This window comes from Simochromis diagramma, unplaced genomic scaffold, assembly GCF_900408965.1.
Source record: "Simochromis diagramma unplaced genomic scaffold, fSimDia1.1 OVJJ01000602.1, whole genome shotgun sequence".
In the NCBI taxonomy this organism is placed as follows: Eukaryota; Metazoa; Chordata; class Actinopteri; order Cichliformes; family Cichlidae; genus Simochromis; species Simochromis diagramma.
Window position 1 is genome coordinate 8,119,665 of NW_024387040.1, and position 14,957 is coordinate 8,134,621.

Below are 14,957 nucleotides of genomic sequence, written 5' to 3' on the forward strand. Positions count from 1 at the left end.
TTTCTCTTTTCTTTTGGACATTTTAAGTTGATTTAAAAAATATTTTTTAAATATTCTACTGAAACATGTTTTTGTTGTCTCAGTTTAAGTCAAGTCTGTAACATTTAGTGTACTATTATTATATATTTCACCGCCACAATCTTACACCTGCTCTGGCAGCCCGTGTTCACATGAAACTTCAGGTTTACTTTCGTGCTAAATTGGGATAAAACAAACAATTATGTAATTGCGTATAATTTTTTTTTCCAATAAATGTATTACTCATTGTCTAAAAAGTGTAAACCTTGCCTGCCCAACATTTGGAAACCCACATATGAAGTTTACTTTCACATGACACAAAGAAGCAAATCTTCAAAAATGCCATTTTTGATTAACACATGGGTATAGTTGACTGTTGCTGTCTGAAGATTGAATATTTACTCTTGTAAAAAAAAATCAAGGATGACTTCACACTGCCGTTAAGACTTTTATGTGCTTAGATGTCACAGTTTTCGTCATTCTGACGTTTGTTTTTCTTTTGTGCTCAGGACATTTTGTCCCAGAGGCGAACAAGTTACCATCTCGGATCTGTGGATGACTTCATAACTCATTTTAGATAATTATATAAAAAAAGTCTACCTCATGAAAACTTTATCTTTGAGCTTTAATGGCGGTGAGGCATTTTCTCTCTGTGCATAAAAGATAGATCTGCATGTACAGTATGTGTTTGAGTGGAAGACTCAAAAGTGAAATGTGGCCATCTAGTGGCAAAATGCAATGCTTGTCTTTTTCTGCAGTACTGGGGAATTGTGGAAGAGGGAAAACATGATTCATTTTTACATTGCTCTATTGACAATCCCTAATTTCCCTCGGGATTAATAAAGTATTCTGATTCTGATTCTGATTCTGACGAACAGTTCACTGGAGGCTGCAAAAAGCAGAAGACATTCCCTTTCTTTGTGCTGTACATAAAGGAGTGCACAAAAACCCACTGAGGCTGACTGACAAAATTAATAATGCACAGGACAGTAGAGAAATAAATGCATGTGTCATCAAATTTTCCATCTCGGAGTCATAGCTATTAGAAGAAAAACACCCACATTTTCCTCTCACTGCATTTCATTAAGCTGAACAGCCACAGTAGACTCGTTGTAATGAGCTTCTGATTGCAGACACCAGCACATAAAAGACGCAAGAAATAAACAAGCAAAACCCAATAAAGTCAAACTGTCAACAGAGCATGTGCCTGCATTGTGAACCCACAGCATTCAAAAACATTACCACCTCACAGCTCTCTCTCCAAACCCTGGAATAAATATGGAATAAAACATTTATCATGTCTGGCAGCATGCAGAGTGAAAACAGAGCTCTGCAGAAAACTGTCAGGTCAGTTCAGGCAACTGAAATATTTCAGTTAAATCCTGCAGCACTCAGGATTGTTTCTGGATAGAGATCTACAGCAGCAGACAACAGTGATCAACATCGAGGGAAAAAGCTGGCAGGCATCCACTGACTCTTCAGACTGGTGCTTTCAAGCAGCGCTGACATTTTCAGTAAAGTTGTGCATGCATGGAAACACCTGCCAAATAACCTCTGAATTATTCATCCTGAAACAATTAGTCTTTGCACATATGCTGGCAACTGTAGGCTTCATCGCCTCTTATTCTCTCACTATCACATGTAGTCTATCCTGTGTGATAAATCAGCATCAAAGCCACAAACTCACATATGGAAGCTCTGCTCTCCGGCGATGGCCCAGACCACAGCACGGCATGAAGGGGACCAGGGAGGGGAGGAACTGATGGCCGTCTCACAGACTCCCTGTCAGGCAGCAGCATCTACTCAGCCTCGGTCCATGCCTTCAGACTTGGCCCACAGGGTTGTGGACCACCAAAAGGTGCAGAGCAGATAACGAGGACAGCAGGGATCCTTGATGGAAGAGTGAGCAGAGGGCTGTCGTATCCACACCTGCCCCCTACTTCTGTCCACCCCTCCTCACGTGTGCACCTTATCTGCCCCCTTACTCAGAAACTATGGAGATTCAAAAGTCAGATTCAAATACTCCTTGCTCTTCTTCCTCCTCTTCTACCCATCTCCAGACTGTTGCAGCAGAGTGTCCATCTGAGTTTACCCCACCCCAAAATCTGTGCACGCTCTGGCAGAGCCTCTGTGCTGCCAAATCCTCTGCAGCGCTGCTGTGCTGTGGCAGAGACGTACAGTTGCAGGCTGGCACACTGGTTCAGCTGCTAGTGGATTTAGACCCACTCATTACCACGCGTAAGTTCCTTCTTGGCACAGGGAGGAGGTGGAGTTCTGAGTGTCCTTTACTGACCGCTGTCCCTTGCTTCCTAATAGACGACACATCCTCTATATTCCCTGCCCCTCCTTCATTCATCCAGGGTTCAGTCGGCTTTTAAAAGCTTGACACACACACTCTGGCTATCTTGACTTTTTATGCTCCACTCCTTTTCTTTATTTCTTCTTGTGCCATGACTCAGTCCTCATTTGCACTGGATTACCCTTCTTACTTTCTCTGTGTGAGGACAGGCACTGAGACAGCTACTGGTTGCTGAAGAGACTGCACTGTGCTTTTAATGTAACAGAAACAGTGTGTGTCTCATGCTGCGAGCGGAGGAACAGCACAACGCTGCCTGTGGTGCAGGGGGAAGTCACTCGCACAGTTCAGTCATGCTGGAGTGCTTTGTGTGACTGCAGAGCTGGCGTGTTTGTTTCTTTCCCCTCCCGTCTCATCTCACACCTCCTCTCCACTATTATCCTTTCCCACTGTGTTCAGGTGATTGAGTCCAGAAGGACATCCGGCCTCACTACTCCATCACAAATGCTGTGTCAGCCATAAATGCACATACCCGCTTCATGCCACAGGACAACTGTGGTAGAGAGGGGTGGGTCACGGGTAATATTCAATTATACAGCATGACTGTGGATGTGCTTTTGCATCTCTACTTGCAAAGCCAGCTGGATACATAGATTTTAACTTTGAACCTTTCCAGCAGTGATTTCAGTTAAATCATCAAAGTAATGTATTTTGAAAATGGTGTAGCAAATATAGTTTTATGAGCACTGACAGCAAAGATTCCCTGAAAATACAGATTTACAACTGGAGCTAATAAAGCCAATAAAAGCAACACTAATTTCAGCCAAAATACATAATTTCATTTTATTTTAAACGGGAAGCCTTTGCTTTTGCATCAGCAGATTATTAAAAAGTGAGGAGCCAAACAGATTCTAAAACAAATGAGCTTTTCTTTCATGCTAACAATAAAGGACAGCACTGAGCACATGTATAAACCGAGTTTAAGCATCCCCCCCCCATTGTCACCTACCTTCAACTTTTTTAGTTTGCTCCACTCTTATATTGTGCAGAGCTGATTCTGATGTTGAAGACATCATCACTTACTCTCAGGCTGAGGTGGGACAGGCTGCAGTTTGTCAGTAGAATAACAACATGATTTCTGCTGTCACAAAGTGCTGCGTCAAGATAAAAACAAACCCAGTTTTCTGTCTCCATGAATCACAAGTGATTTTCCAGGCGCCTACTACTTACGAAAATAAAAATATCAAGCATTAGGTCAAGTATCATAATTTATTCTCCAACACATTGGCTTTAACTGAGGTTTTAAAAGATTTACCTAAAGACAGATGGGGTATTTCAGGGCTAAAATGAGAGCCAGGTCAATTTTTTTTTTTTTTGCTGAAATTTTATTGATGAGAAATGTAAAAAAGCAAATTCACGTCAACATAACAAGTTTTAATTTTGGGATATTTGAGGGAGAGTTTTAGATCCTAAAGAAAGTGCATGTTAATGCGAGGAATTGTTTAATGAAATAATCGCTTCAACGTCTTCTGTAATACGCTCACAAGCATGGAGAATTAAATGAAAATGTCAGTAATCTCAGATCTGCATGCTTAGTAAGACTTTAATTAGCTTGCCTCACTCTGTTTTTTAATTCAGCCAATTTTGTGCAGTGTGAACAAACAAAACACATTATAATATAATCAGTGAGCATTCAGTCAACAGGGGCTTTTTCTAAACTGTTCAGTAATCTGTTTTCATGAATATCCTCTCTTTCTTATTTTCTCTTTCCCCTCAAACCCCAACTAGACAGAGCCAATGTCTGGCCCTCTCTGAGCCTAGCTCTGCCAGAGGTTTGCTTCCTGTTTAAAGTGACTTTTTCTTTCCCACGGTCACAAAGTGCTTGCTCACAGGGCGTTATCTGAGGTGGGGATTTTACCCTACATTAAACAGCACCTTGAGAGGACCTTTGTGTATTTGTGCCATAATCTATGTCTATTAGTGTTATATTAAAACGTTATTAGAAAGTATTTCTCTACACAATAACCCTGCACCCTGGACTGATGCTGTGTGGCCTGTTGTGAAACTTTGTGCTCATCAGTGATAATATACACATATCTATTCATCTCCTCAAGTCTGACAACATAAACCTGCCGTGATCTTTTATTATCGTTGAAGCCTTTTTAGTTTACTGCCAATATTTCACAGGCTGACATGTGTCTGCGGTGATGGAAAGGCACAATTATAAACACAGAGCTGTGCACCTTACAGTGAGAGGGGAATCATGTCTATCAGTTAGCCTGTCAGAGGCTGTCACCCTTCAATGGTAATAATCGCTCAGCTGCTGATGTCATGGATAATACTGCAGGGAAACAGGTCTCCACATTGAAGTACTCCCAGTTTAATTTGGGTTCATTACAGCCTCTCTGGATGCATCTTCGCAGTCATACCTGAGGTACTTTACCCAAGAATCTGCACCAGTTTCTGCTTTTACATGAGTTAACATGCACACACTGTTAGGTACTAGGAACTCACTGTGATCATGAAAGTAATGTAACAGTGAGAGATGTGTCTATTCTTCCCCCCGGATCTGCATCACTATGCAGAAGACAGTCTCAATTAATCATAGGGGCAGTAAGAGCAAGCTTTCAAGGCATAAGAAGGAGCTAATTAAATGAATCCATCTTATGATTAAAGCACAAAAAAAGAGAATGGACACTTGTGTTTTACACCACAACTTTGAGGATGGATTTTTTTTTGTGATAATGATATGACTATTGTTTTTTTTTTTTTTAATTCATCTGAAAAACACACCTAAACGATGCTACCTTTCATTTTAGGCCTTTTATTTTTCAAAGACCAGCCAATTACAGCTTTAATCCAGCTGAAAGATTGATAATGAAAATAATAAGCACTTACAGGCTAAAGCAAATGTATAAAAATGTGCACTCTCATGAATTTCAGTCATGGCCTGCAGTCTCCAGTCGTTGAAACATGATGACAGTCTCTTAATTTGCATGATCAGCAAAACTTTTTATCTTTCTCTCTCTCATCCGTGATTCATCTAATACAGTACCTGCTATTTAGATAGATATTATTTGAGTGGAGGATGAGGATCACTCGTAATAACTGGGCTGTGACCTTGGCCACTAGGTGGTTAATGGATCAGCTCACTGCCAAATTAATTTATCAGCAGGACTGAGGAGTGGGAGGATGCATGGAGGATTCAGGTCAACTGTGAAAGCAGGGCATGCTTTGATGTAGTGATAACAATGTGCGTCTTTCTCTTTGTTCCTTCGCTTGTCACTTACTGAAAAACAACAGACTGAACAATAAATTCCACATTTGTGGCTTCAGTGTCAGTATTATTAGATAAAAATCATACTGTTACATCACTTACAGTTTTGCAACCATATTTGGCTATCCATGTATTTCCACTCAGTTAAATAACCCCAATAACAGTGTTTGTCCACTAGATGGCAGTCTGGCACTGCTGCAACAGCCGACTGAGCAGCAGTAGTGCTTTACGGTTGCTTTTTTTGTTTCCAGATTTTCACTCAAGTACAGTATTTTACTCTGGCCAACATTACTGCAGTCTGAAGCCAGACATTACATACTGTTCTCCAGAAATATTTACTACTGGAAAAATCTTGACATTTGTTGCTTAAAGTTCAGAAAAGGTCTGCAGGATTAATGCTACAATTGATCTTTGAGATTTCCAATGGCAGTCACTCCATACCACCAGTGCATATGTAACATATCCATGGCATGAAAACAGACAGGCTGTCAGATTTGATCAGAACCATAACGAGCTCTTTGCGTCATTCCTTTTCTCCACTGACTAAAATAATAATAAAGGGAACGATGAGAAGGAAAATGGTTGCAATCACTGAGTGAATGGGAATGGGTTTTTATGTGTTCACCACATGCATTCACGCAGACTTTCATCTGCAAATCCATCTCTACAGACAGAGCAGGTCAAACTGTACCAATATACTGTGGAAAGTTACGGGAGTGGGAGACATCATGGAGAGGTGAAAGAGCCAGAAGGAGGCGGACAACACAGAGGGGAAGTGGGAAGCTTGGTGCAACCATTTACATAAACATAACAAGTGTGGGAAGCAGCAGTAGGTTAATTATGACATAATGCTCTGTGAGTTATGCAAATCACAGTCTCAACTACTAAACACTGAATCTCATTTTTCACTGTATATCATTTCAGCACCTCACCCGGCGCACGCAAATTATCCTCCCCTGAGCAGGTGCTCCTTATATTGAATCTATTCTTCAATTTTTAACTGTCTGCTTTCTCTAATATTGAATTTCTATTGAAAACAAATGACATAAAGACTGAATATCTTATTTTAATTGGCAACTAACAAGAGTGGAGCCAAGAGGTTATATCCAGTAAACATTTTTCTACCGCACTCACATTTGAAGCAGGAAGTCAAAAATCCAGAGTTGAAATTTTCAGCTGCTCATGTCAGATTTACCCAGTCAGTATTAGCCCCACCATCCCCAACTTCACAATCCAATATGGCAGCAGTGCTTTTAAACAGTAGTAGAACATAAATTAACCAAACAGAGAAGACTGAACAAGTCAGCAGAGAAGCACCTTATACCTGCATTCTCTTTAAAGGCCAACAGGGGGCAACAGCTCTGTAAAAACATTTCCTCTCCTATAAGCATATGGGAAAACGGCTCTGAGATTTGACCTCTAAACTCTTTGCTGACTAGTTTATGTGATCAGTCGCTTGTTTTGGGCCATGCTGAATAAAAATTAAGTCCATTTTGTACATTTTAAAAATAGAGGATATGCTCATGAGCTAACAGCTTGAGTTTGATCAGTTGATAGCCAAGGAGAATACGATATCGCCACAATGACGATGGAGAAAACACTTCAAAATGGGTCTTTGCAAACCAGTGGGTGATTTCACAGTGTAGATTAAAGTGTAAAGTGTAAATATCCTATGAACTTTATCAACAATTAAAACATCTTTAATATGTATGAGTCCTTGCGTTGTACTGCTAGATAGATGGCAGTGATTTACCATACTGAGAGGAAAAATAATGCAATGTAAATTTCTGTGCTACCTTGGTGTAAATTTGTGGTGTCAGCCTATAAAAATGATGTAGCTCAGACAGTGGCAAGAAAGCTTTGTGTGTTGCACTTGCAGGTTTGTTCTTCATTATGATGGACACAGGTGGGTTGGCAGTTCAGACCTCATTGCCTTAAAAGTTCTACATTTATGACTGTATTCTCGAAAACGATGTGCCTATCAGCATGATGTAAGGCAGATTTGTCATCTGATTACACTCCAGTCAACTCAGTGGAGTCAATAAAGTCAAAGGAATTCAAAGAAACCTATATCTATAATCATTTCATATCTTTACCCAAGAGGCAAAGGGCAGACTGACACCCTGAGTTGAAACTCATCTGACAGTTTTCCTGGCTTGTTTGAAAAAGAGTAATGTTTTTGTAAAACCTGAAATAACCTGCGAGAAGTATCCTCGCAAGGTCTGTGTCTTTTTGTTTTATTCACTAACTGGGCCAAGCTTTTATAGACTCACTTTTAAGCCATCCCTCTGCTAGTATTTAATCCTGTTGTTTGTTCTGCATTTTGTTTCTCACCCTCTCTAAAGTACTTTGTTAACTCTGTTTTTAGAGAAGTGCTATATAAAGAAAGTTTATTATTATTCAGGGTCACGGAGGACTGGCTGATTTCCCAGGATGCATTAAGCAAAAGCAGACACTCTAAACACAGTGCCAGTTTACAAATGGATGATCACTCACAGTGGACACTTACACCAGTTGTAAGTTTAGAAATGACTACATTCAATTCTCTATTGTCAAGAGGCTCGCAAATTCATGATGTCGAAGCTGGCTGTTTATTATACCTGCTTAGTCATTCACAAACACACAATCAGTCAGCTTAGCACATAAGCCCAGAAGTCCCTGGATTCATATTCATCCATGTAAAACTCCCAGACTCCAGCGCCGGTGAAGTCTTGGCTAGTTGTCTGACAACTTCTCAGAGAGAAAAAAATTGTCATACACATGACCTTTCTCTAAAATATTTTTTTTTACAGATTTTACATGTTGCGTTGTTATTTATACTTTTGCTAATCTAAGTTTACCAGCTACTATTTCCACTCAGTTACATCTACCTTTTCTTTGAGTCTCACCACATACATTTTCTAAAAATAAGGAGCTGATCCCTAAAATAACTCCGAGGTGGACAAACATGTATCAGCTTTCATCAACTTGATGGTGAACCATCTGTTTTTCTATCTCGGGCTGACGTAAATGTCTGGGCAGTTAAAGGAACTCTATGCAGGGCGCCCAAGTGCACTGTATGATCCTGATCTCAACACTATTTATTCGAAGTTTTGACCCCTCGACATGTGCAGAAAAAGATGGGACAAAGCAAACAAAACAATCTGCACTCAGTGACGCACGTTTGCTTACACAGCAGCCCACCTTCACATGAATAAAAATAAACCGTCTACCTGATGGTGGTAAAGTTTGCTAACAAATCTATGACAGTTCTGCCCTTCTTCCTTCTCAATGGAGAGCTGAGCTCCACAAACACCGACCTCGCTACTCCCACGGCTGAGCGGTCTGGTCTTGCCTGAGCCTCCATCCTTCCCAGCCTCCTCCACACTTCCCCCTCCCAGGCATCAGACCATGACCGCAGAGAATGTCTCTCATCCTTTCTCTACTCAAACTACTCCCCATCTGCCCTCTGCCCTCTCTATCTGTAAGAGCATGAGTAATTCTGTCATTTAGGAGTGTTTGCATGGAGTTACTGCGAGACTGTATTGATGCTCGGAGCTGCGTTGGCTTGATCACACCATGACCCTGGTGAGATGTTCTTAAGACGCCCACATGTATAAAAGGATTATGAAGCACAAAAACAACAGGTTAAACAGGAGGGTGAGAGGCAGAAAATATACAAGAGATCATGTAATTTATTGAGGAGACAGTCACTTATTTGACACCCTTACATGCTTTTATACATTCATTACAGCAACAGTTACTCTACAAGTTCCACCTCAAAAACCTGATATAATAAAAATGATTAGATCTGCTATGTTTTTGAATAGAACTGACAACTAGATTATCAGGTAAACCAGTTAAGGGAGATCTTTATACTCTTAGTTCTGTGCTCTAACATGTGCGGGCAAATCATGTCTGAGGCTTATTCAGTAAAGGACAGAGTAATTTTATTTTAAATATAGGATGGTTCAGCACCTCAGACGGGCACTGGGTTGTTATGTTTCCCGCCGAGAGATGGTTTCCAAATCCTAAATCCAGTTGTGCATGTTTAAATAATAACAGTGAAGACAACATCAAATGACAGGCTGATTAAAAGGCACTGAGATCATGAGTGTGAGTGGTGGTGTGAGTTTAGCTACTTAGAGAGTACACTCTCATACATCTGTAAGTATGACTGAGCATGAGGCAAAGAGAAATAAGGTCAGAACAAAATGCTGTCATGAAAACATAACTGAATAACAGTATTTACACTGTTATCTAAACAGAGGTGAAGTTACTGGAAGGTCTGCTATTTCTGGGGGCCTCTTGCAGCAAATATCTCAAAGAAGATATTTTTGCTCTGCATGAAAGAGACTGTCTGACTCCCAAAAAGCATAATTCCTCTGCTCCACACCATCTCTTTTCTGTCTCTCACTCAAATGCCCTCTCATTTCCCTAACATGACGATGCAGACTGACAGTCGTTCGCAGCAAAGCTAACCGATGACTCTGACTGAAGGGGAACTCCTCATTTGGGGGAGAAGACTGTGGGAATGGACATTAGCTCCCAAGGGTGGTGGAAGAAAAAAAAAAAAATCAGGGAATTTCTCCCTGAGCAGCTTCGGTTGAGCTGCAGCGCCTCATTGAGAACTTCTCTGTGGCTGTGAGATGAAGTAGACAGCAGCCTAGGAGGTGCAATTTTGATCTGACCTCCTCCAGCTTCCCGTCGCTCTGCTGCTGCTGTGCCAAAGACGAGGCGATCTGTGCCTCCTCCAAAAAAGGCAGAAACATTTAAGCAGGAGTGTTCATCCTTAACTCAGCCCATACTGTCCCTTTGCAGGTCTGCTCAACAAAGACCAGACTCGCTGAGTGTGTACCTCACAGGGTCTGCTTTATAACAGGCCACAGTGTCGCTGTGCACTCAGTGCACAGAAGATGCATATCAGATGAGAGGCTTCCATTTAACATACTGTACCCAGCAGTGTTTACAGAGGGCTTTCATCGCAATGCACATCTTATTGCTGATGGATGATGATGACTGAGCCTGAGCTCTTACACCAGTTTGCATTTACTGTCAGGCATTTATACAAACACACAAGTGTTAGATTCCAACGGGAAGTAACTGCAGCCAGGAACTTGAATTATACTTCATGGTACTCTTTTATCGTGGTCAGCTACATCTTTGTTGTACCTTTTCAAAGACAAAACTATTTTGGTTTTAGGCTTTAGGCACCAACAGATAGTTTAGATGACAAAATAAGACACCGATAGGCGAGATCAGCAAAAATTCAAATCACCACCCTTACCTGGCGAACAAGGCTGTTGGTTGTGGTGTCGGACGAGGTGCTTCCATCTGAGCCTTTAAAGCGACCTTTTCTCCGAGCTCCTTTGCTTTGAGACTTCAGAGCCAACAAAAAAAGACAGGATAAAACTGTTTATGAGGAATCTTAAAATCTTAAATCTTAAAAGAATATACACAAGACCATGCAAACTAATACATTTTCCCCATAACAGATTTTAAGTTCATGTGCAAAAATGCATTCAGCAGAAAATAATATGAGACTCATAATAAGTCATTAATGTTTAGCAACAAATGCAGCAACTGTAGTTAGATCAATTTCATTATCAATATGTTTTCTCTATGAAAACTCCAAGTACAGGGCGAGATCTCAAAAAAGGTTGTGTCTGACAAAGATTATCTGTGATTATGAAAGCCAATAGAGCAGTTTTAAGTTATCTGAGTGACCAGTTCTGCTTCCAACATTACAGCCTCCGTCTTCACTGATGAATTTCATTGCGTAGTTGAGTGGAGTTGGTGAGTCATTTCCAGCATAAAATAATTTTTTATACCAAAGCATTCAGTCAGTATTATAGCCAGTATCAGCCAAGCACTGACTTCCACTGTTTCTTACTTATTACAGATTTGAGTGTTTTCACTTAAGGTGTAATGTTATGACGTGTTTCAGGAGGTTAAGTAATCGTGTAGGTAGACAGCTTATTTTTCAAAAGTGGCATCCTGGAAAAGTAATGCACGAAATGCAAGAAATTCATTTCAAATCTGCTTTTTTTTTTGTCCCCCTCAGTCGAGACCCCTGGACAAATACCCCAGGACCAAACAGAGATATCACTATACGTGTTAAATAAACTCACTTTACTCCACAGAGCAATTATATAATTATATATAATTTATTATCAATTTTTCATTATTTTACCTGCAGAAATACACAAAACCCGTTTTAACATGTTTTAGACATTACAATGTTGTTAATAATGAAGGTACTATGTTTTTTCTTTGAGACTTTACACTAGCTTTAAACTTAAATGCCGCTTACCTGCCACTAAAACAGCCAAAACACCCATACATGCTTAAGCACCTAGTTCTTAGTTACTTTCGTTTTTACAGCAGTACTTTGAACAGAGTTCTTTTTGCATTACACTCGTAAATATGTAATTTCTACCACTGGCTTTACAATTGAAATACTTCCGGAAATATGAGTTAATTTGACGAGCGGCCTGGCTAGCTTACTTCAAAACGTCGTGATATTAAACTAATACGACATGTCAAACTATTTTCAGTCCCTGAACGTGAATATCCAAATATCAAACCTGACCCACAAATAAGTAAAAACAAACAAACAAACAAACCAAAACAAAAAACAAATTAACAAAAAATAAAGATTCGCCCTCGCGACTTACGAACCTCAATCAAAACTTTAATGAGGCCACCTGCGCTCATCAGCACGCGCAAAGGAAGCGGACAGGTTGAGAGCAGGTGAGCTGTTTGACGTCTCTCAGCGTGCAGTGCCAAGGTTTAAAGTGGCAGTTTAACAGGAACTGTCAGCTTTAATTAAAATGAATTAACTCACTTGTAACATGGGATGTTCCAGAGCGTCCATGTGTTTGTCCGGAGGTGTTTCTGCTCTGTTGGTTGGGCTAATGTTGACGACCATCACACCATTTGAAAAACGCGGATATTCGGTAAAACCTCTCGGGTTGTACAGATGCTCCAGCTGTGCCCGAGACAAAAGCGCATTTTTACATAGTAGTGTTGAAGAGTTTAATGCTGCTCTTCAAGTTTGAGTCGAGTTAAAGGAGGAGCTTGTGCGAAAAATGGCTGTAGTTTTTCGCGAGTTCAAGATGATGGTGATGATGTGAGTCGTCGGATATTATAGCCTTCAGCATCACAAAGCCCCCTCATCAGTTCGCTCCTTCCTACACTAGCTGAGAGAGCGCTCCTGCTCCGTGAGCCCTCATCCAACGCCAACACCTCTCTGCCTCCTCACAGCGCAAAGGGATGAAAATGAATAGAAGCATCCAAACAGATAGTCGGCATGAACACGACTGAAAAGCGTCAATTCAGAGTAACTTTGACGATCAGAACTGAACAAGTGAGAGAAATCAGTCATAGCTACTGGGAGGTGTTTAAATCAACAAAATGATGCTGTTATTGTAATATAAACCTGATGTGGCCGCTCACAGGTGTTGGCACCAAAGTAGAGGTGACACAGGGTGGTGGAGGTGGTGGTGGGGACAAAGAGAGGGAAGCCAGAGGAAATAAGACTATTTTATCAGAAATGAATACAAAACAAAAACAAAAAAACATGCATGCAGCCCAAATACAGATAGTAAAATATGATAAATGTCTCAGCACAAGTAGTTAAAGTAAAATTACTCATGTCTAATGGCTCACTTCAGAATCATATACATGATAGATACTTCAATGATCTTTAATTTATTTAATAAATTATTGTATTGCAGCAGCACGATAAAGAGTAAAAACAGTGCAGTCTAAAAGAAATAAACCACAGTGTTAAAGTAAAAGTGCCACAGGTGCATAGTGAGGGTCTTATACTGTGACAGTGCAAAGTTTTAACAGGAATTTTAACAGTGATAAAAAAACAAAACAAAGAAAATAAAAATTTGGTTAATTTAAAGAAGAGTAAAAAAAAAATATTGGATCACAAAGACTGATATGTTATTATGTGCATTACTTGATTGCTGCAGCTGTAGTTAGATTAAAATTGCTTTTTTTTAGAGCTAGTTCCCCTTTATCCAAATAATAAGCATGGAACCAGATGTAATGAGGAGAGGCAGATGTGACTGAAACAGAGGGCTCAAAGGCTACCAAGCTGAGATTAAGTAGTCGTTAGCCAGTGAGCCTGTAGCTTCATACCACACACAGTCTTGCATTCTGAAGTACAACGAAGATTTTACTTTTTTTCAGTTCAATATGATCCAAAATGAGTGACTGAGACCATAAACTCACGAGGAAAGTGTTTCACAGCAATCACAACTATCGCCATCTGGTGGCCTTCACATAGAATGCAGGTTTAAGGCACTTTGCGTTGGCTTCATTTTTTCTGACCAAAAAGCCGAATTCTTTTTTTTTTACTATGGTGAAAGGAGTGTGGTGCCACCACATAGGCTGTATATAAAAGATGGATGCAGCAAAAATGATGTCATATGTGGACAAGAGGGTGGAATACTAGTTACTTAGTTAGAATCTTGATTAGCAGTTCATAGACTGACTGGTTTGGTTTAAATGCACACACATGCTAATATGTGTGCATTTGGATATACATAACAAACTGTACAATTGTTGCTACAACAGGCCTATTTGTCAAATAATTACATTAAGAGGTTCCAACAACACAGCCTAGTCCAGCTGACTCTCATTTATAGGAGGCAGTCAAAGCTACCACATGCTTAACTCAGTATCCAGATGGATACTGGACATACCCCTGCACCAAGAAAATGTTAAATATACCTCTGTGAAAATCTTGGTTTTCCATATTTGCTTCTTGTGTAATAAAGAAATGGAGTTTTCCAGTTAAACTGGGATAGCCTAAAAACATATATATCATCATGTTATCATTTGGTGCAGGAAACCTGAAAATTGGAGCAGTGAGCCACAAGCTGACAGATGAATAATTTGTATTGGCAGTTAAGTACAGGCAGCATAGCTGGCGGATGAAAAAAAAGGGTGTTGCACTTGTTGACTATTTCATTATTGAATGAGCTCTTTTTATAAATATGTCATTGTAAATAAAATAACTTAATTAATTAAATAAAAAATACCTCTCAGTTTCATATTGGATGACATACTTGTTCAGCCAGTAGTCCAGAATCCAAATATATTGTTTCTAAAATAAACTTGGCACTTGCCAGTAAGAAAATCTTTGTTTGGTCGATTATTTCTTTGTTGTAACAATAATTCCTGGTAATAAATCTTATACTGTTGGAAAGCCTGTTTATTCCCCATCCATGATGCCACATTTGTAAGGAAAATGCATTTGTGGGTTGAGCAGCTGGGTTGAGTATGGAGGTTGTACCATGAAAAAAAGCTTATTCTAATATTGAGTTTTGTTTGGTGTTGTTTATTGGATTGGATGATTGAAGTCTGAAG

General features: G+C 39.9%; 1 protein-coding gene across 4 annotated transcripts in view; it reads right to left on the bottom strand.

Moving 5' to 3' along the window:
- cacnb2a (calcium channel, voltage-dependent, beta 2a) overlaps positions 1-12,827 on the bottom strand; it is a 68,197-nt gene extending 55,370 nt beyond the window's left edge. The window contains exons 1-2 of one of the 4 annotated variants that reach the window (XM_040043803.1): positions 12,418-12,827; positions 10,858-10,950 (exon numbers count right to left, since the gene is read on the bottom strand). In XM_040043803.1, the coding sequence (XP_039899737.1) occupies positions 10,858-10,950; positions 12,418-12,501 (177 nt within the window). In that variant the 5' untranslated portion in view covers positions 12,502-12,827. Of the gene's footprint in view, positions 1-1,705; positions 10,951-12,417 lie in introns of all 4 variants that reach the window. The other 3 variants (XM_040043805.1, XM_040043806.1, XM_040043810.1) reach the window with 3 other exon arrangements.
- Positions 12,828-14,957: the final 2,130 nt, after the last annotated feature.